The sequence below is a fragment of the Colius striatus genome, chromosome 5 (genome assembly GCF_028858725.1).
Source record: "Colius striatus isolate bColStr4 chromosome 5, bColStr4.1.hap1, whole genome shotgun sequence".
Classification (NCBI taxonomy): Eukaryota; Metazoa; Chordata; class Aves; order Coliiformes; family Coliidae; genus Colius; species Colius striatus.
This window is the reverse complement of record NC_084763.1, coordinates 51498337-51518379: the sequence shown is the minus strand read 5'-3', so window position 1 is coordinate 51518379 and position 20043 is coordinate 51498337. Positions and strand designations below refer to the sequence as shown.

The following is a 20043-nucleotide window of genomic DNA, read 5'->3' as shown; positions in this document are numbered from 1 at the left end:
ACACTCAAATAAAGAAACAGGTATTCATATTTTAAAAAGACGGCACTACTACCTACCAATCAGTTCTTCCACTAATTGTTCATACAAGCGATTGCATGCCGTACATGCCCAGCACCTCGAAGTCTCAACAGCCACAAGGGTCATCAGGAAAGATTCCAAAAAGCTTTAGGTATTTCTAGTATTTAACATGTTTCTTACAAGATGGAAGAAGCTAAACGATGCATTTTCAATCATTCTGAGAAAAGAGCTGTAACATCTTCTAGAACATACTGCTAGTACTAGAAAAATAACTGTAGTTCATGCTCTGGTAGAAAAGGAGATGAAAAAAAGATACCAAGTCACGAGCAGGGGCTGAACTATACTGCCATAATGAATATGAATGTATTCTAGGTGCTAAGAACTGTAATATGCAGAGCTACTGAAAAGCCTATTGAAATCAATGAACACTCACAGACAGAGGTTTATTCTTCGCTTTGTGTGAACACAACTGCATGTGCTGCATTGTGCTTTTCCAACAGTCACCAACAGTTCTGTTAAGGCAGTGTTTGTACCATTAAAACTTGGCAATGTAAATATAAAGCAGGGAAATAAACAAAGTACAGGAAGGTTTAGCAGTAACAGCCCTCTGAATAGTCTGGAGTGGAAAATGTCATCATTTTTGGAGTTAAAAACAAGCGCACTCCCCAAAAAAACTAGCTGCAAACTAGAAGCATTAATAAAAAGGGGAAGCAAAAGAATTCACAGCAAACCTGTGATACAACTATTTAAAAAAATCCTAAGCTTGACTCGCATCAAGCATTTACCAACCTCTTCCCTACAGCAACTAGGAGATAGGAAGAGCCTCGGCTACTCTTCCATTTCCAAACAACAGCTCACTGTCCTGTTGCTTTTTGTTTTCTGTTCACTCAGTTTCTCTGCAGCAAATCCTGAGACAAACACACTGACATCAACTAAGGAATACAACCACTAGAACAATTAGCAACTTTACAGAATGCAAGCTAGAAGTGCTCAGCTTAAAGTTATTTATGCTACACACCTCTCTGCAAACGTCAGTCTCTACTCCCCAAAGTTACAACAGTGCTCGTGCTTGAAAGAAATCTGCGCAAGCTGTGAATACAGAAGTGCTAGGCAACACTCTAGCATTTCCCACAACACTTACAACCAAGAATTCTGCTGAGGAAAACCAGTTTCTAAGTCCTTGAAAGTAATTTGAATCGTTACTGTTGCTGTTACTTGACAGCGGATCTAATCCCCAGACAGATGAAAATTAAAGTGGCTTTAGAAATAGCCAAGCTTTAAAGAAACGGTGACTGCCATTGGTATAGGAAATAACTCTGCACAGGTTGGAGGTCAGCTACAAGCAAGTTGTTACATCATATAGAGAGATTTGAGAGCAAACCATGATGTACACCGTATAAGTTGCTGTCTACTAATTTAATGCACTGGTAAACTCCACCGCTGCTATCCAATAAGAAACAAAACCCAGACAGCTCCATATAATCCCTTGTATTTTGACTTTTCTTCTTACTGCTTGCAATACTGGTGTCCCTTTTCAGTTCCCTTGGTTCATCAGTGTATTTGTACCCCAAAATTCCTCACACTGCATGTGAAACAATGTGTTCAGCTCACCAATCACTGAAAACAGTTGTGTCCGAAATAGTTAAGAATACAGAATAAGCTACAGAAGTCACACAACATACTTCTTTCAGTTTGTTATCTCACAGATTACCAGTGTCCCTCTAAATACTTGCCACAAAAACATCACAAGACTCCAGGACTGATTGAAGGTCTGCTTTTCATTCGAGAAAAGCACAGAAATACAAATTAATCTGCATTATTGTCTATTAAGTGACCCAACAGAATGGCTGTCTGAAGATGAGCCAGCGTGCTGACAGAGCATCTCTGGCAAAGGGGAAGATGCTGCTTATCACTTCTGTTCTAACATGAGCATGCAACAGGTCAACAGTTACAACTGATGATTTTCATTAAGAGCCTTTGGATACAAAAGCACATACAGAGGGTAAGACACTAGAATGTTGTAACAAGCAGGCAACACAACTCCAGTGACTGTCAACTTGCCAACACTGAGAGAAATTCATGTACCAATGTGTGTTTGTACTGTGGTGCATCTGGAGATCAGGGACCTACAAAGGGAGGGAACAGCTCTACACAGTGTACGTGATCTGGAAACCACCGATATTTCTGACTCTGTAAAGACACTAATTTACTCTAGACAGGCTCAGAGGCAGAACTAAGGGATTTCAAACCTGAGGATTACATGGGTGAAAAGCTTGACAAAGAAGATGTGGGACCTGTGGCTCAGGAACCAAGGAATAAGCATTAAACACTTTTCCAAAGAGTCAAAGGTAAGCACAGATCTGTATCATACCATACTATGCTGCTACAGTACAATTTGGTCACAATTAATGTAACATTTAATGGGTTTTTTTCATTGCTATCTGAATCCTCTGTAACAGTCCTGCAGGATTTACACATCAAGGTTTGAACACTTAAATATCAAAGCAGACATATTTTGAGAATCTTAAATATTATTTCAATAAATCACAGAATTATTCAGGTGGGAGGGAAGCTCGGAAGGTCTCCTGGCCCAATCTCTTCTCCCAAGCAGGGCCAGTGCAGTGCTGAATTCAGACCACACTTCTCAGGGCTTTCGCTCAACAAGTACCAAACACAGGGGAATGATCTCTTCCCTCAGTACCCTGGCCTTGCTCTTATCGCTGCAGACCAGTGCAGCGTTAAGTCTCCCTCACACCAAGGTGCCAGTATCAGAGCAGGTCAGCCTATTCCAGGTGCCAGATAGTATTTGTCCTTGAATTTCAAGAGGTTCTTATCAGACCATTCCTCCCTCTAGGCTAAGTTCTTCGGAATGCCTTCACACATATTGACTGCTCTGCTCCCTCAAGCTTGGTGTTGCCTGCAAACTTGATGAATGTACTCCATCTCTCCAGGTCACCCATAAACATATTATACAAGACGGGCCCCAAAGAGTAACCAGCCTTCAGGCAGAATATGAAAAGGTCAAAAGCCTTAACAAAATCAAGGTTAGTGACACTCCTGTGTTCTCCTCTCGGACATAGATCTAATCCACTCACTATAAAGGACAATCACTTTGGTCAAGCACTATTTACCTGTGGTAAATCCATGCTAGCTACTCCCCCATCACCTTCTTCATGGGCCCAGAAATAAATTCCAGAGGGAGCAACTCCATGTTTTTTCCTAAGGACTGAGATACACCTGACTGCCTTCCCTGCATTGTCCTTAGAGCCACAGAATCGTTTCAACCAGAACAGACCTTTAAGATCGAGTCTAGCCTTTGTCCCAGCCCTATCAACCACTAGACCATTTCCCTAAGTGCAACATCCAACCATCTCTTAAACCCCTCCAGGGATGGTGACTCCAGCACGTCCCTAGGCAGCTTGTTCCAATGCCTGACAACCCTTTCAGGAAAGAAGTTCCTCCTCGTATCCAGCCTGAACCTTCCCTGCTACAACTTGAGGCCATTTTCTCGTGTTCTATTGCTTGTCACTAGGAAGATCAGACCAATCCCCACCTTGCTACAATTTTCTTTCAGGTACTTGTAGAAAGCCATAAGGTCTCCCATGAGCCTTCATTTCCTCAGGCTAAACAGCCCCAGCTCCCCAAGCCATTCCTCATGAGATATGCTCCAAATTCTTTACTAGCATGATAGCCTGCCTGTGGATCCTCTCCAGCACCTCAATGCCCTTCCTGTAGAGAGGGACCCAAAGCTGGATGCAGTGTTTGAGGTGTGGCCTCACCAAAGCCAAGTACAGGGGAATGATCACCTCCCTGCTCACGTTAACAACACTGTTCCTGATAGAGGCCAGGATGCCCTTGGCCTTCTTGGCCACCTGGGCACACAGCTGGCTCACTGCTGATCTAATCCTTTTTCAAGATGCACAATTTTCTTTTGCCCAGTAAAGCAGGACCCTCTCTAATCCTCATGATGCTTCCAAGATAAGATGATATCTCTGCAAAGACATCAGCCAACTCTCTCAGCACCTTCACACACATTTGATCAGCTCAGATGAACATGCATGGGTTGAGCTGTGCAGGAGATGTCTTAAAGAGTTCCCTGTTTATCCAAGTTGATCATGGTTGTGGGTTTTGTATGTTTGTTTTTGTTAGGATGAGGTGTTTGTTTTTTCAGGAAATGGTTTAGCTAACTGAATCATAACATATGAACAAGGAATTCACAGCCTAGCTTTAGCCCAGAGAGGCTAACCATTATGGATGCTTAGGCTATCATGAACAGACAAAGGTGATTTCTCCCACCAGCCTCAAGGGATTCAGGTTGCCATTATTCACTGGTAGTAGAAAGTAACTGGAAGAAGCTAGCTTCCTAAGACTCAACCAATCTTTCACCTTTATTCCCCTTTGGACATGGGAAACTTCCAAACAGTATCTCAACACCTCAAAAGACTGTAAGAAAGAATTAATTATTAAGTGTATTGCAGACCACAATAGTGTAATTATACATTTTTTTAAAACATAACGTGAATATGTGCTGACAAACCTTAATTCAGCAAGGATATATTTTAAAAAATACTATTTATTATCTGAAGATTCAAATAATAAAAATGGGAAATCTGTGCAGTAACACACAAAGAAATCAAAACTGCTTTTCACGTGAAGAATGTTGAGACACCCCCACACTAAGTCACTAAACATACAATTTCCCAAATTGCAAACACTGAAAAGAATAACTGTACTTCAATATTATATGTTTTTAGAAAACTGTATTTAATTCTTGGATTAGGAACGTGTTGAAAGAGGCCCCTGTAGTACTTCTGTAGCTTTGGTTCTTCACAGATCTCGTGGAACTGTAACAGTGAATGCTTTTTGGGAAAAGCTCAGCCTTTTGCTGTGAGGCACCTACCTCACAGCAATGCAATAAGTATTTTAACCATTCCTTCAATAATTCTCTCAATGGATTTTGGGTTGTAATTTAAGAGTGAGTCTTATATGGCAAATTTGTTTCCTTATGTCAGAAAAGAAGACAAAACTATGAAGTACTCATTAGAAGAATAAAACCCTGCAGTAAGACCAGCTTTAGAGGCACTCCTTTACTGCTGGGATCGAGAGCTGGCTGAATGACAGAGCCCAAGATGGTGATGATCAATGGCACAGAATCGAGTTGGAGGCCTGTGGCCAGTGGAGTTCCACAGGGATCGGTTCTGGGGCCAGTCTTGTTCAATGGCTTCATCAACGACCTGGATGAGGGGACAGAGTGACCCTCAGCAAGTTCCCTGATGACACCAAACTGGGAGGACTGGCTGATTCCCCAGAGGCTGTGCTGCCATTCAGCCGGATCTCGAATGGCTTGAGAGTTGGGCAGAGAGGAACCTCATGAGGTTCAACAAGGACAAGTGCAGAGTCCTGCGTCTGGGGAGGAACAATCTCATGCAGTAGGACAGGCTGGGGGTCGAAGTGCTGGAGAGCAGCTCTGCAGAGAGAGACCTAGAGTCTTGGTTGATAATAAATTAACCATGAGCCAGCAATGTGCCCTCGTGGCCAAAAAGGCCAATGGCATCCTGGGATGCATCCAGAAGAGTGTGGCCAGCAGGTCAAGGGAGGTTCTCCTCCCCTCTGCCCTGGTGAGGCCTTATTTGGAGTCCTGTGTCCAGTTTTGGCCTTCCCAACTGAAGAGGGATGGGGAAGTGCTGGAGAGAGCCCAGTGCAGGGCCACCAAGATGATGAGGGGTTGTGGAGTATCTTCCTATGAGGAAAGGCTGCAGGACCTGGGACTGTTTAGACTGAAGGAGATTGAGGGGGAGTCTCATTAACACAACTATTTAAGAGGTATATGTCAAGAGAATGGGGTGGCAACTTCTTTCTGTAGTGTCCAATGGCAGGACAAGGGATAATGTACAAAAGATGGAACACAAGAAGTTCCAATTAAACACGAAGAAAAACTTATTTACTGCAAGAGTGATGGAGACCTGGCACAGGCTGCCCAGGGAGGGTGTGGAGTCTCCTTCTCTGGAGCTTTTCATAACCTGTCTGGATGCGTTCCTGTGTGACCTGATCTAGGTGGACCTGCTTTGGCAGGGGGGTTGGACTAGATGATCTCTAGAGGGCCCTTCCAACCCCTACCACTCTGTGATTCTGTAATTAAAGACTTCCAACCATAAAACAGGATTTGGAAAGAAGACACACTGTTACTTGGATTCATTGTAACACTTTACCTCATTTTTTCAAAACAAACTTTGAAAGGGGTTTTTGTTGGATTTTTAAGTACCTTCAATACTAAAAGCACTGATTGTCTTTACAAAAGAACTTCATATATATACTGTATGTACATATGTTCACTTAGCCAGAAGGCTATAATGAAGACATCTCCGCACGCTGAGCCCATTCATTTCTGCAAGCCACAGAAACACAGAATCATCAAATCCAGTCCACTCTCAATGTGCTCTTATAAATAACATGTTTTTTATACCAAGTTTCACCTAAAGAAGGCTTCCCATGTTATTTTTCATGTGAGACTAGTCTAAAATTCTTACCTATGACAGTCTGTTGCTTATTTCACCTTTAAACAAATGTATAACTATCTTTCTGTGCAAACACAAAGCAATTCTAAAGGTTGCTGTCCACAGTATTACCCCATCACATAAAAAAGATTACAATTCTCAACGTAGTTTTTTGGACAAGATGCTATTCCTTTATTACCTGTGATTATTAATTTAAACTATAATGATATAGTAAGGATGATTCATGCTTTGATATTAGCTATTACCAAACAAAATCTGATGCTTCTACTCAATTTGAACTCTTACAGATGTTGACTTGAAATTGTAAGTTTTAATGAAGAAAGGATTTTTTTAAGTTACAGAAGCGTTGGAATGGTATTTAAAATGCTAATTTGTAATTTTGTGTTTTGGCTGCTATAACTCAGAATACCACAATGATTAAAAGATTGTTCTTTGGACAAGAAACATTGAAATTTTCAGCCTGGAGCAACAGTAATTTGGCAGGGCACACTGTAAAACCCTGAAAAAAAGAGAAGATTGATGCTTATCTTAGAAACACTGATGACATGTTAAAAGCTGTGCCAATGCTATTGCTAAAATCATGGAAGCCACAGTCCCTCAAAAATGAACATCTGTCAGCTCTAATTTCTATTGCAGTTCCATTTGTCTTTTCATAGTTTGGAATTGCTAGGCAGTAAATTGTAGGGAAAAAAAAAATCCCAATGGCTGAAGATTTTCATATTCATCTTGATTTTCAACAGGTTTTGCTAAAATTAAAGTTTCCTTAAAAAATACCCTATCAGCCATCTGTATCCAGTCACTCTTTGTCCTTAAGATATCCACAACTTTTTGGGTTGATAATCCATGATCTCTGCTGCTGCAGAAGTCTCAGGTTTTGAATTTCTCTCTGCCTGATGTTTATCTCTTTTTACAGGGAGAAAACAGAATAAGTACATTCTTTCAGCTGTTGCATGTGAGAACATTTCTGATTGTTTCTCCTAACCTTTCTCTGTTCCTACCATCATAACCCTTCTCACAATGTTGTTAAAGTGTTTCAACTGCATTTGGTATGTGTGTCTTCCCATTGTCTTCTGTACTAAAGCCTAAGCAGCCTGCAGAAAGAGGCATAGTCTGGGACATATTTCACTTTAAAAAAGGCAAAAAACTCATTACATTTTCAAAACAAATACTTGGAATTATGTACATGACTTACCATCTAAAAGTAGGGATTGGTAAGGTAAACCCTATACACTTCTACTCCCAGCAATAAAGAATGCTGTCACACATACTATAACGTTGCCTGAAAAGTTTCACCAATGCTGGGTGTTCTGAATGTTTCACTTCCCAATTCCTTAGTTATTTTACAAGTATTCAGTAACAAAAAAAGAATTAAAAAGACTTTATCCCACCTCTTAATCAGTAAGTAGGCAAGTACTGTTATTATGACTGAAGTGTGTTGAAAAATGCATATTGGACCACAATTATATTAAAAACCATGTTTTTGATAGCTAGCACGAAGATCAGCTCATCAAGGTGAAAAGCAGAGTCTGCTTGATTACCATCATAGAAATCATTCTGGTTGGTTAACTGAGCTAACAGTAGAATCAAGAGGGGAGGTAAAACGATGAGCGGCAAGGAAAAGGTGAATCAAGATTAGCAATCTGCTGGTCACTCTTACTACATTTTTATCAGAAATTCAACCAGCAGGAGACAGGTTTGAAAAAACTCACACACACACAAAAGGGAATAAATACTATGTAGCTAAAGCTGTGGAACTCCTGGCAAATCTTTATTGAAATCAATGCAAGCTATTGGATAGCAAAATTTTATGGCATTACAAAAGAGAAGGGAGACATTTATGGAGCACTTGAAATCATATTTGGCTCACGAAAGCTGCAAAGTGCAAATGGTTGGAGAAGAGAAAGTACCAACATTAAGTATCATATATCCTTGTCCTGCTTTTACACTGTGGGTATCAATTTCAGACAGAAGAGAGGGTGCTCATCTACTTTTTACCACACTTTGGTGGTATTGAAGTCTGATCAAATATTTTTATCTGGCTAATTTTCTCTCAGTTATTCACAAATTAATAGTGAAATGAAGTGACCTGAATTTTTTCTAGGGTAAAGACGTACTAGATATTTTAAAAAATGGGATCATACCTCAAAGGAAAAGCCTCTGTACTTATCTGATGCTATTGCATGCCTACAAATAAAAGCTCTCTATTAGCTATAAACTTGTTTGAGTTTATAAAACCCAAACTTAAAGATGATGTTTATTCAGGCTAAGTACCTTAAAACATGTTGACTTAAAATTAAATTTCATGTGACAACCCACTGCAAAGTTGGAAAGAAAAGAAAAGCACTGAACTGTACTGGCAGCTGGACATACTGCAATCAGGTCAAAGATTGAAAAGCAGGTTCTCCATGTCACTCATACGGGTTCATTTAACTTAATCTGGAAGTTGGATTATCCTTTTTAAACTGCTTTCTACTCTACAATAAATGGTGTAAGGAGGGAAAAACAGTTTCAAGCTGGCTGCAAATCTCAGACACGCAGACATCTATGTCTAAGAAATGTACTAAAATAACTACATTCTGGATAAACTTTCCCTCAATAGTTACAAAAATGTTAAGCAGCATTCTAATTTTCACCCCAGTGCAGGCTACCACATTTAAAATTACCCAGTAGGTCAGAGATTATCAGTTACTGTTTTCTAACAGATAAATAATGTACAAACTAGAAGTGTGAAAAAACATCACAGTTGGCAATATGGTCACTGAGATAATGGTATTTTTTACTAGCCTAGAGAACAAGTGAGAGCATTTCTGGATAAAAAAAAACAACCTTTCACTAAACTAGTTGGTATAGTTTGAAACAATAGAGACCATTTAAAAAAGAGAGCCTTTCTTTGGACCTGAAATAGCAGCAGCATCTCTCCAAGCTAACCACAATACCCTGGAATACCTACAGGAAGTCTTGAAGCCTGCAGTACCACAAATGTAAAACTAGCAGCTTCCTCATTCCCCAAGAACATCTGCTTACCTGAGGAAGAATTTGAGCACACAATATCTTGCCCAATTTTTGCATACAAGTAAGTTTCTCTTACAAAAATTAATACTTCTACCTACTGGGTTTGCTCTGAACAGGCCTCTCTTTTCTGTTAGCAAATGGAAACTGAAAACTAATCTTCCTGCTTCAGAACAGACTTTTGAGAAAGGACTAGTATCAAAAGGTAGTTCTTCAGCAACCCACTATAGTCCCTGCAAGAATCTGCCATAAGCAATCTGAACAGAAACTCTGCTTCGATTTCTGCTTGTGGTATAGGATGTCACGTTACTGACAAAGAGCTAAAATCATCCTGATGTTGTGCCATGCTCCAGATAAGGTTAGTCATAAAATACTGCTGCAACAGCCAACTGTTCTTGGCTGATTTTCTATCAAAATATAGTCTGGCCATATCTACTATTTTTAGTGAGCAGAAAGTGATAAAAATAATCACACTCCAAATTATTTGAAATGGCAACAATATGTAACCTTGGAAGGTATTCAATTCCCCCAAATTTACATTTTTACACCACTCCAAAGATGCACTGTACAAGTAATTACAGCAAGTGCATTTGTGTTTATAAAACCTAATACTGCAAAAACCAATTTCATTGATAAAAACATAAAGGAAGCAGAGATGGCACCAGCACTAGGGTATGTCTTTATTCAAAGTAATGTCCCTCTCAATCATCAAACAGAAAGGAAAAAGAAAAAAAACAAACCAAAACAAGAAAGAGAACAATTCAAGTGATTTTCCTTCAGAAAAATTAAGTAATCTGTAACTGGGCTTCAAAGTAGATCTACGGCTTTATCTGTCTGATTAAGTAAGGCTTTTAATAAGTGAAGCTGTGATTAGGCATAATTATAGCGGAAGAAGCAAAGCTAGAATTATGCATATTAATTCTCACTTCAGAAGATGCCCATTCCTAGAGGCACCTGATGCTCTTCCTATTCAGTGAGAGCAATTTCATCTTCAAGGTGTTAGAACTCTAGTGGAAATTTTCCACAGCACCTGTACCAGCACAAGAATTTCTTGCTACGAAAAAAGCCAAAAGTATTGTGTTGGCTCAGACCATGCCCACACTCTGGCAGCAACACTTTTTCATATTGCTGGAGTATTCAGGACGTTTCAGTGCAAGAGGCTAAGGAGCTCATAAGAATTCACACAATCCCATGTGGCGTTACGTAAAGAGGCTGTGATGAAGAGTTACAACTTTGCTGCTTCTGAACTGCTCAGCTGCTGCCCAGAATGCAGCATAATCACGTTTCCTTGAACTCCAATCATCACATTTCTCTAAAATCTGGAAGCAAGCCACATGAGTTCATGGCAAATCTTTGTCAAAATCAAGAGGAGACTGTGCAGAAAAAGTTGGACTTGGTTTTGACAGTCTTGATCTTTTACATGACTTTTAAATTGCACAGGATTAACATCCACTCAGCAAGCACTGAGTACAAACACCACACAAATCAATTGTCCAAAACTAATGACTGTAGGCATAGAATGAAAACAACCTGCACAGACATCAGTTACACGCCTCACAGACTTGTTCTAATCCTTAAAGAAAGATCTAGACTCCAAAGGATTAAACCAGCCCCAACAAAAGAACATCCGAGTCAACAAGAGCAGGGAAAGACAGCACAGGTACTGACTACTTGAACAGAACAGAAATGCCTTGCCATTGAAACTCGCTTTTCAGTCGACAACTTCAATTCCTTACATATCCAAAACTGTATTTTTTTTTCCACTACTACTTACAATCCTTCCACAAGTTCCTCTTCTAAACTATCTCAAAAGTGCTTAGCCTCCTTCCCATACGTTCCCTGTAATTCCAGCCTTGTTTGTGTTTCAACCCATAGACAAATTTGTTGTGCCTTCTCACATTCTGCTTCCACAAACCCTTTAACTCATATCCACATTAGCATCTTCACTTGAACATTCGCTTTATTTTATGGCTATACTTTCACCTGAAACAGCTTTTCCTCTTGTATGTTTCAAAGCTTTTACCTTTCCTATTCAGCTGACAAACTTTTTCCATATTCTCTGTACTGCATTTCAAACAGATTTTATACTACAGAAGTAAAAATGCTTTGAAAGGCACTGCAAATGCTGGTTGTCCACTGACATAACATCAGAGTATTATGTGGAGTGATAAGCAGATGCAGTTACATAATGTGGACTTCTCCAGGGGATTAAGGAACACTCTGGAAAAATATTAAATCACTGTAGACTTATTTTACACTGATCCTCCAGGACTTGTTACAAACCAAAACCAACATTTTCTTTTCATCCACTGAAGAATATTTTTAGTTTTACCAACGTAATATTACTTTAGAGGAGCAAAGTGCTCCCATATCCCTCAACCTTAGGGTGTAGCAGTCGGCTATCTGCCACGATGCTCTCCATCTTTAGCAGAGAAAAACATTTGATGTACACTGGAATAGCTTAACTCACCAATAAATGGAATAGAAGCCAAGGAGTCACCAGGTGGGCTGGAACCTGATGCCTTCCTTTCTTCTATTCTTTTAATGTGAACTTCTCTCCGAGCATCATTAGGTAACCAACAGGTAGTGTCTGAAGCTGCCTCTTGGTCATTTACAGCAAGAATGTAGGACTGATGCCTCAAAGGCTGTGGAGTTTGGTGGCCAGAAGGCGATTTGTCACGCATGACCACTGCATCTCTGTCATTGTCCTGAATATCTGTCTGCAGAATTTCAGGCTCTTGGACATCTTCCCTTTCAAAATCATCAATCTTTTGTCTGACAGAACGATCTATGTTCTCAGAGGTAGTTGAACTCTCATTTGTTGACTGAACAAGTTTGGTGGAAGCTGGAGACAGAGAGGAGGGTTGAATAGTTTTCCCAGTTTCTGTTTTGTGATCTGGGGCACCTTCTGCTCGGTTCCTTGACTGTTGGTTTAACAGACCACTTTGATGCAAGTGATTTACTGTTCTTTGGTCTTTGTTGGCAACAGCATCCAGGCTCTGGTTAAGGGGTAACGACGGTTTTGCTGCATAGGGAGCAGAGTTCTTCAAAGAGCTACTTTTAGAACTTCTGGCTGGTGTGAGAGACAATCTCTCTTGTGAAACAGTTGTAGGTTTGGAAACTCCTCCAGGAGTTTGCAAATCTCGAGAAGGCTTTAACATTTTTATATCTGGCGGAACTTTCTGAAAATGAGAACCAGGCAGAGAAGCTCTACTGCCTGTTCTCCTGTTGTCTGAAAGATAAGCACTCGGAGCCATAGAAAAGTTTTGACCTCGAAGGGACATATGAAAGGCATGCTGTCTAGATCTCTCATAAATACCTCGCCGGTCGTCTTGTTCGGTAAACCCTGTCCACTTATAAGTCTTTCTCCTGTCTCCATTGGCATCTCCAATCTGACTCTCTGAGTGAAAATTTTCTAGCACTTCACCCTGTTTGCTGAGATAATCCCATGACCGAGCCCTGTGATTCCTGGCATTAACTGAAGGTGAAGTTAGAGTATCTTGGGAAGCACTTCGCGGCCACTCTTTCATCAACACGGGATCTTCAAGCCTTTCCTGGGACACGCTTCTCTGTCGGATGTGAACAGACTGCGGCACCCTGTCGTGAGAGGTGCTCCTACGCCGTACCTGGGAAGCGGAGCGACTCGGCACCACTTGGTTATAATCAGTTGTATTCTGAGAAGCCGCTCTTAAACTATCTAACCTCTCCTGGATTGTTCGGGAGCCATACATGTGCATGCGCCTATTATCGATGTACTCCTTGTAGGTTTTGTAGGTCTTCCAGTCTATGTGCTGGTGGGAGGTTGGAGAACTGTAATGATTGCTAGAGACTGAAGGTGAGTCTGTGGCTTGAGCAGGAGGCCTAGTGCTTGGGATTCCTTCCGGACATACTACGTAATTTGAAGCTTTACTTAGTGTTCCAGTTGGATCACCTGGCCTTGTTATTGGAGTCTGGGGAAGTACGATGGCAGTGGACACTGGAGGAGACGGCGACGTGGTCCGTGCTTTTAGACTGGCTTGATCTTTTAAGCCGTATCTTACTTCCTCTGTCCTGTGTGATGGACCAGCGTGATTATTTCTACAAGATGGCAAATCTACAGCCTTCTCAGAAGGCACAATAACAGTCCTTACAGTTTCATTGCAAACACACACGGCTGTATTTGATTTTGCAATGTCTGTTGGTGACGGAGGCACTTGTATTTCCATTCTGTAGGCCCTCTCTGGCTGTGTCAATGCCCGTACTGGTCTACTGACTTGCTGTTTCCCAAGTGAGAAGTCAGAAGATAGCTTGTCACCAGCCTGTGCCATAACAGAAGCTGTGGATGTCAGGCGTGGATAACATATTGGTGGTGGTTCAGGTATGTTGTGGGCATTACCACTGTAGGCTTCGTTGCCTTTCAGGTAGGCATCTTGGGAATACGCCTGTGGAGAGAAGATTAAGTGAGTATTCAGTAGAGAGAGAGATGGAGAAGTTCCCCATCTAGCATTTGCACAAACTTCAAGAGATAGAACGCAAGTACAGGAAAATCACAGTATCTGTAATTTTAGATGAAATGCTAGTTAAAAAGGTAAAAACAGCATTCTCTCTCCTTAGTGACCAGAAACAGAACAGGCAAAATCATAGCATACATTTCCTCCCTCTCCAATTAAATAATGATGCCCAGTTCTAGGAAATGCAGCAGGTAGGGCACTGAGGCAAGTTTCCCAAAACCCATGAGCATAAAACACAGTATTTTTCTTCCCCTTGATCTTGTTTTCTATCATGATGCTTCACACATTTTTCCAGTAATGTTAAATGGGAACACAGAATTTCACAGCAATGGACAGATTAAAATGCTGCATCCTAAATTCACTAGAAAATTCTCCATTCACTTGGTGTATAAAAGAACCGTGTTCACTTAATGCAGTACATATAACAGCACATGCAATATACATACACACACTGTTCTAAGATGTCTTCTACCTAAAAGCTACTGTTCCTAAACATAAAATGAATAAATTGAAGCAGTAACATCTTTGCTGTCAGCCAACACCTTTTAAGTCCATTTTACAGGAGATGATAGTACATGGCAAACAAATCTTACTACAAAAACATTAACGATATTTAAGATTTTTAACTTCAAAGTACAAACAGTATGAAAATTTGTATGTATCCACTACTGTCAGCACATGAAAACAGAAATTAAAATATCAAATTAACTTCTTTAGTTCATTTATTTGCTTATTTATGTTAAAGAAAGTGACCCCTGAGGAAATAAAATGCTTGTATCACACTTACTATGTTTCTGCAGCCTTTTAGAAAACCAGCATTTATCATTGAGACATTAACAGAACATTCAAAATAATAAATCAATGAAAAGCATACAGCAGTTTTGAACAACGTCCTATTATTGAAAAACTTCAGCATGACTCTGTTCAGTTAAAACATAATGAAATAAAGAGCAAATGCAGAACCTGCCAATGCAACAGAAGATTAAAATGATTTCTCAGGGCTTTTACACACTTAGGCGTGGTATCATATCACAGCATTTCCTGTCCAAATCATAACATGCTCAAATCCAGATTATCAATGTGCGCTGTCTTAAGGCTAGACAGGTTATAAAAGCCCAAGTGCAGCCATAAAATTAATACAGAGCAAAGTACAGAGGAGGGCGAGGCATTAACAATACTGCTGCAATGTTACACCAAGCATTAGTAAAGTGCAAAACATTAAAGCACGCTGAGAGGAAAACCAACTGAATAACACAGACACAAACCACAAATTAAGAGATTAGCATTACGAAGAAAATTCATCTCAGACTATCTAGCTCATTTCCAACAAACTTGCTGTTTCATGTTCTTGCTTCTCACAAATCATTAAGAAAAACATGCCTTACAAAACAATCAGAGAAATGGCTACTGTACATTTCTTACCAGGGCTGTGACATCCTTTGTAAACTGCAGCTGGCAGAAAACAGGAAAACATAGTAAAAGCTGCTTACAGATGTAAAGACAGAATCATCTTGTCATATTGATGTTGAATACAGCAAGCTAAAAATATAACTACACCGATTTCACTGGAAGGTACCAACAGAGTTAAAGGGCAGTAGAGCATAAAAAATAAACTTCACCCTCCTTGTAAGCATGTCCATCTCAGGCTTTACGTGCTCCTCGCATTTATCCTCTACCCTTACAGAGAGCAAAATACATTTGTGACATTTTGCCTTGGTGCATCCCTATAGCTGCCTGCACAGAGCTCTGGCTCTATACAAGACGATTTCCCTTCCACTACAGCAACATTACTGTCTCTCATTTCCCCTGGGCTGCTACCATCCCTGCTTCCTGGTGACGAAACAACGGCTTTATTATGCATTTAAAACAGCACGCCCCTTCCCCACATATATTTGAACATCACCACAAGTTGTCAGCTGACTGCAGCTGCTTTCATGCTGTACATCTGAAATTAGAGGAATGATGCTGCAGAAACACTCTACTCGTGATTTGGTTGGTGGGTTTTTTTTTTCCCCCTCCACTCATAGTAAAAATCAAGCCAGGTTTCCACTGGCACATTTAATGGAAGGAAGGAACATACAAAGAGATTTCTAAATCTTTAAACAAATGGTTATTCAAGATCTCGATAGGCTGAAGAATTAAAAAAGGAAAATATCCTTCAGATCCAGAAAACAAATAGACCAAGAGACTACTTGCATAGAAGACAAAAAGCAGTCACACACACACACAGCCTCCCCATCAGAAAACAATTACTTTACACAGCTGCTAGAACAGTTCAAAACCTGGGATACACATATGTTATACCAATATAAAATACACTGTATTTATGTTTTTGTCAAACATGCCCATGACAAACAAGGCTTCAGTGACTTTGGCAGCAGAAAGGCTACATTCCAAAACTGGTATGCTCACTTTGTAGCTGAAGGCTACAAATGAGTATAAAAATCAGTTCTCGGCTCTTGACAAAATTTATGACAGATACTAAAGCACCATCTTCAGAAGACAGTATTCTCACAGGATCCAAAGTGAGATAAGCTAGGCTTTCTCCACCCTCTGCCTAATAAAGAGTCTGCTTCCACAACTGCATGTATATCCAAAACTAACAGACTGTCAGCTCTCAAAGTTACTAGAAAAAAGACTGTAAAGATGGAAAAGTGTAGTTTAGGTGCCTTTCAACCTCATTCCACCCACTTTCCAAAAAAAAAAATCACTGAAATTGAAGCTGAGATTTCTTCCAAGAAAGAAAAAGTTCGAAAATAGGGACTGTGACGTTTACACAAAGTAATATTAAATATTTTTGTTTCATAATTCTGATTATGGGCCTACAGAGAAAATACTGCAATTCACCAAGAAATGCATCCATCCATTCTGTACAGTGTCACACTGAATGATGCCATTATCAGTCCTTCTGGTAGGAAATATTTGTTTTAACCAGAGGTGATGGTTAGATTTTTAGAAGAGGTTTAGAGACTAAAAAAATGTAAGGTAGACCAATGTATTTATTAGTATTCATACATAATTTTGATAGTTAATATATTTTGCAATGATATACACAACAGTTTAAATATTACTCTCTTCTCCATTTAGTTCCTCAAATGTTTACAGTATGTGAAAACACTACTTTAACCTCCAAGTGATTGCAATAGACTACACAGTAAAAAAAAATAATTAAGACTTAAATTTAAGTTTTTAGTAAGTCTTAAAGATAAAAAAGAACTTCCAGCTTGTAAAATTTCTTTACAAAAAATATCTGGATCAGTGTTGTTCCCGACTCAGACACCAGCCAAGCCACTTCAATTCCTACAGGAGATGGGTACTCAGAAGTTCCAACATGATCGAAAACCAGTCTGGATGTTTTATGAGCTTTTTCCCACCTTCTCAAAACAACAGCAGTTATGGAAAGCTTACGGTACAAAAACAACAGTTTAGAGTGACATTAACAGCTCTGATGGATAACAGCTCTGCAACAATTACTAGAAGAAAACTGCTGCGCTTACAGTAAGAACTCAGCATGTTTCCAGTTATTGGGTACATTTTCTTCCTCCCTTTGCAGTCTTGTTGTGTTTGCACCAAGTTTGCAAACTCCTATGGCAAAGAATTAATTTCTTACTGTGAATTTGTGTAGCCATTAGCACATTCTGGATTTAACTGGTAAGGCAATACATTCATGCCTTATGAGATGCAGAACAACTTTCATGCAAATACAGCATTCTACAAGATATTTAATTAACCCTAAAACTCAGCTGAAGGGGTTTGCTAACATTTTCTCCTGATTTTATGTCATTTGATGTTAGAATAGTAATAGCCAATGTACAATGACTCCTCTTAGTAAGAATCACAGTGAAACCCTGTACTTTCAAGAGCTTAAGCCAACCACGTCCTACATCCCTTAGTCCAACTCCATAAAAGCACGTAGGCATATGCTCCCCTGTGGATAAGTATGCTTCACTACACTTCACTAAAGCATGAATAACACCACTGATTTAAACCAAACTTCTTGCAAAATTGCAGATGGGTATTTTGATGAATCAGAAACTAATGTGCTCAGCACCTTGTGAGACTGAGCTTCAGGTATTCCTCCTTCCTTCTCCAACCAGTTTGGCTTCAGACTATGTTTCTTTACTACTGAATTCTTCTCTTCCTTGCTCCTTGCCTATTCTCACATTTAGCATGAGGATGAGAACTTCACACCAGAAAATGTTTCCAAATGTCTTAAAAGGAAAAGATTTTCCAGATCTAGTTTGTCCTGTCAAGAATGTTAGCAAAACAGTGGCTTCCTTTTACTCTGAGACACTCACCAAACACTAAGGTCAGATCAGTATTTGGAAAAAAACCCCAAAACAAAAACCCAAAACCTCAACACAAAACCAAACTAATCCAAACAAAAAAGCTCCCAACAAACAAACCAAAAACCAGGAAGAAACCAAACACACACTCTTTCCTCTCAGTGGCAATGAAATTTTAGTATATAAAATCTAATGCCTTAAGCCCGAGACATTTAATTTCCAAATACATGTAGGAGACTGTCTTGAAAATATTATTCTAAATTTACATGAGGATAATTGATGCAAGTGGTATTTTCCAACATATATAATGTTAGATAACAAAGTTTAAATCTCCTCTTCTAGGTCACTACATCTTCACACCACACCCCTCCTTCCATTGTACTTGCTGCCAGAGCTTTAATATTAACCTCTAAACACATTAGTAACTGCGTCACTGCAAAATCTGTAAGTAAAGAAAAGCTCCAAGACTCTGGACTAAATACAGCTATGAAAACATCTCTATTTATTAAAGGTAAAGCAAATGAAAATATTTCACAGCTTGCCAATGAATCTGTACTCAGAGACATGAGGTTACTGAGGCATATAAAAAGGTAGAAGAAATTTCCTTATACATGTTTTTTTAGCTTATTTGTTAAATACAGGTGCCTCACTGGCAATTCCAGGGAACTACAACATCTTGAGAGTTGCCAAATCCCACAAAAAGTGGAACTAAAAGTATCATAAATGACAAAGCAGCAAATTCTTCTGCCTAGATGTCTCAATATGACAGAACCACAGAATGGTAAAGACTAGAAGGGCCCTTTAAAGATGATTTAGTCCAGTCCCTGCTAAAGCAAGTTCCCCTTGATCAGGTCACACAGAAACACGTTCAGGCAGGCTGTGAAAAGCTCCAGAGAAGGAGACTCTACAAGCTGCCTGGGCAGCCTGTGCCAGGGCTCCCTCACCTGAACAAGTAAGAAGTCTTTTCCCAAATAGAACTTGTGATCTAGTTTATGTGTATTACCCCTTGTCCTGTCATTGGAGACTACACAAAAAAGACCTGCCTCATCCTCTTTAGGTACTCACAAGCACTGATAAGGTGTGCCCCTTGTCCAGCCTTCTCTTCTCCAGGCTAAATAGCCCCAGATCCCACAGCCTTTCCTCCTCAGAGCGATGTTCCAGCCCCTTCATCATCTTGGTAGCCCTCTGCTGGACCCTATCCAGAAGTTCCCTGTCTCTCTGGAACTAGGAAGCCTCCATATGTGGTCTAACTAGTGCAGGGTAGAGGGGGAGCAGAACCTCCATCAACCTGCTGGCCATACATTTCTTAATGCACCTCAGGCTTCCATTGGCTTTCTTGGCCACTAGGCTAAATTTCCACATCATCTGACTAGAAAGAGGAAAAAAAAAGGATATGCTTCAATTGACTTTAAGTTGCTTTCCTGGTCCTTCCCATACACTTTTTTTTGTTTTCCTATAGTCTATGACAAGAGAAAAAATTCTGTTCAAATGTGGTCCACCTCCAGTTAACAATTTGCAGTTTTGATGGTCTGTAATTTTAAGGAAAGATTAAAGATACGCAAGAGAGAACGCTAAACATATCAAAACCAAATTTTATAAACAGACTTCTTATTTCCAGATTTACCATTATTCACAGAATACCAGTAAAATGCAAATGCAACTACAGACTTCTTTCTGGAATGCTAAGGTAGGCATGTTTCAACACATTTGTACACTATTAAAATG

General features: G+C 39.8%; 1 protein-coding gene across 4 annotated transcripts in view; it reads right to left on the bottom strand.

The window, feature by feature from the left end:
• ARHGAP21 (Rho GTPase activating protein 21) overlaps positions 1-20043 on the bottom strand; it is a 118305-nt gene that overhangs the window by 16316 nt on the left and 81946 nt on the right. For all 4 annotated transcript variants that reach the window (XM_061996447.1, XM_061996449.1, XM_061996450.1 and 1 more), the window contains one exon: positions 12013-13963. In XM_061996447.1, the coding sequence (XP_061852431.1) occupies positions 12013-13963 (1951 nt within the window). The remainder of the gene's footprint in view (positions 1-12012; positions 13964-20043) is intronic.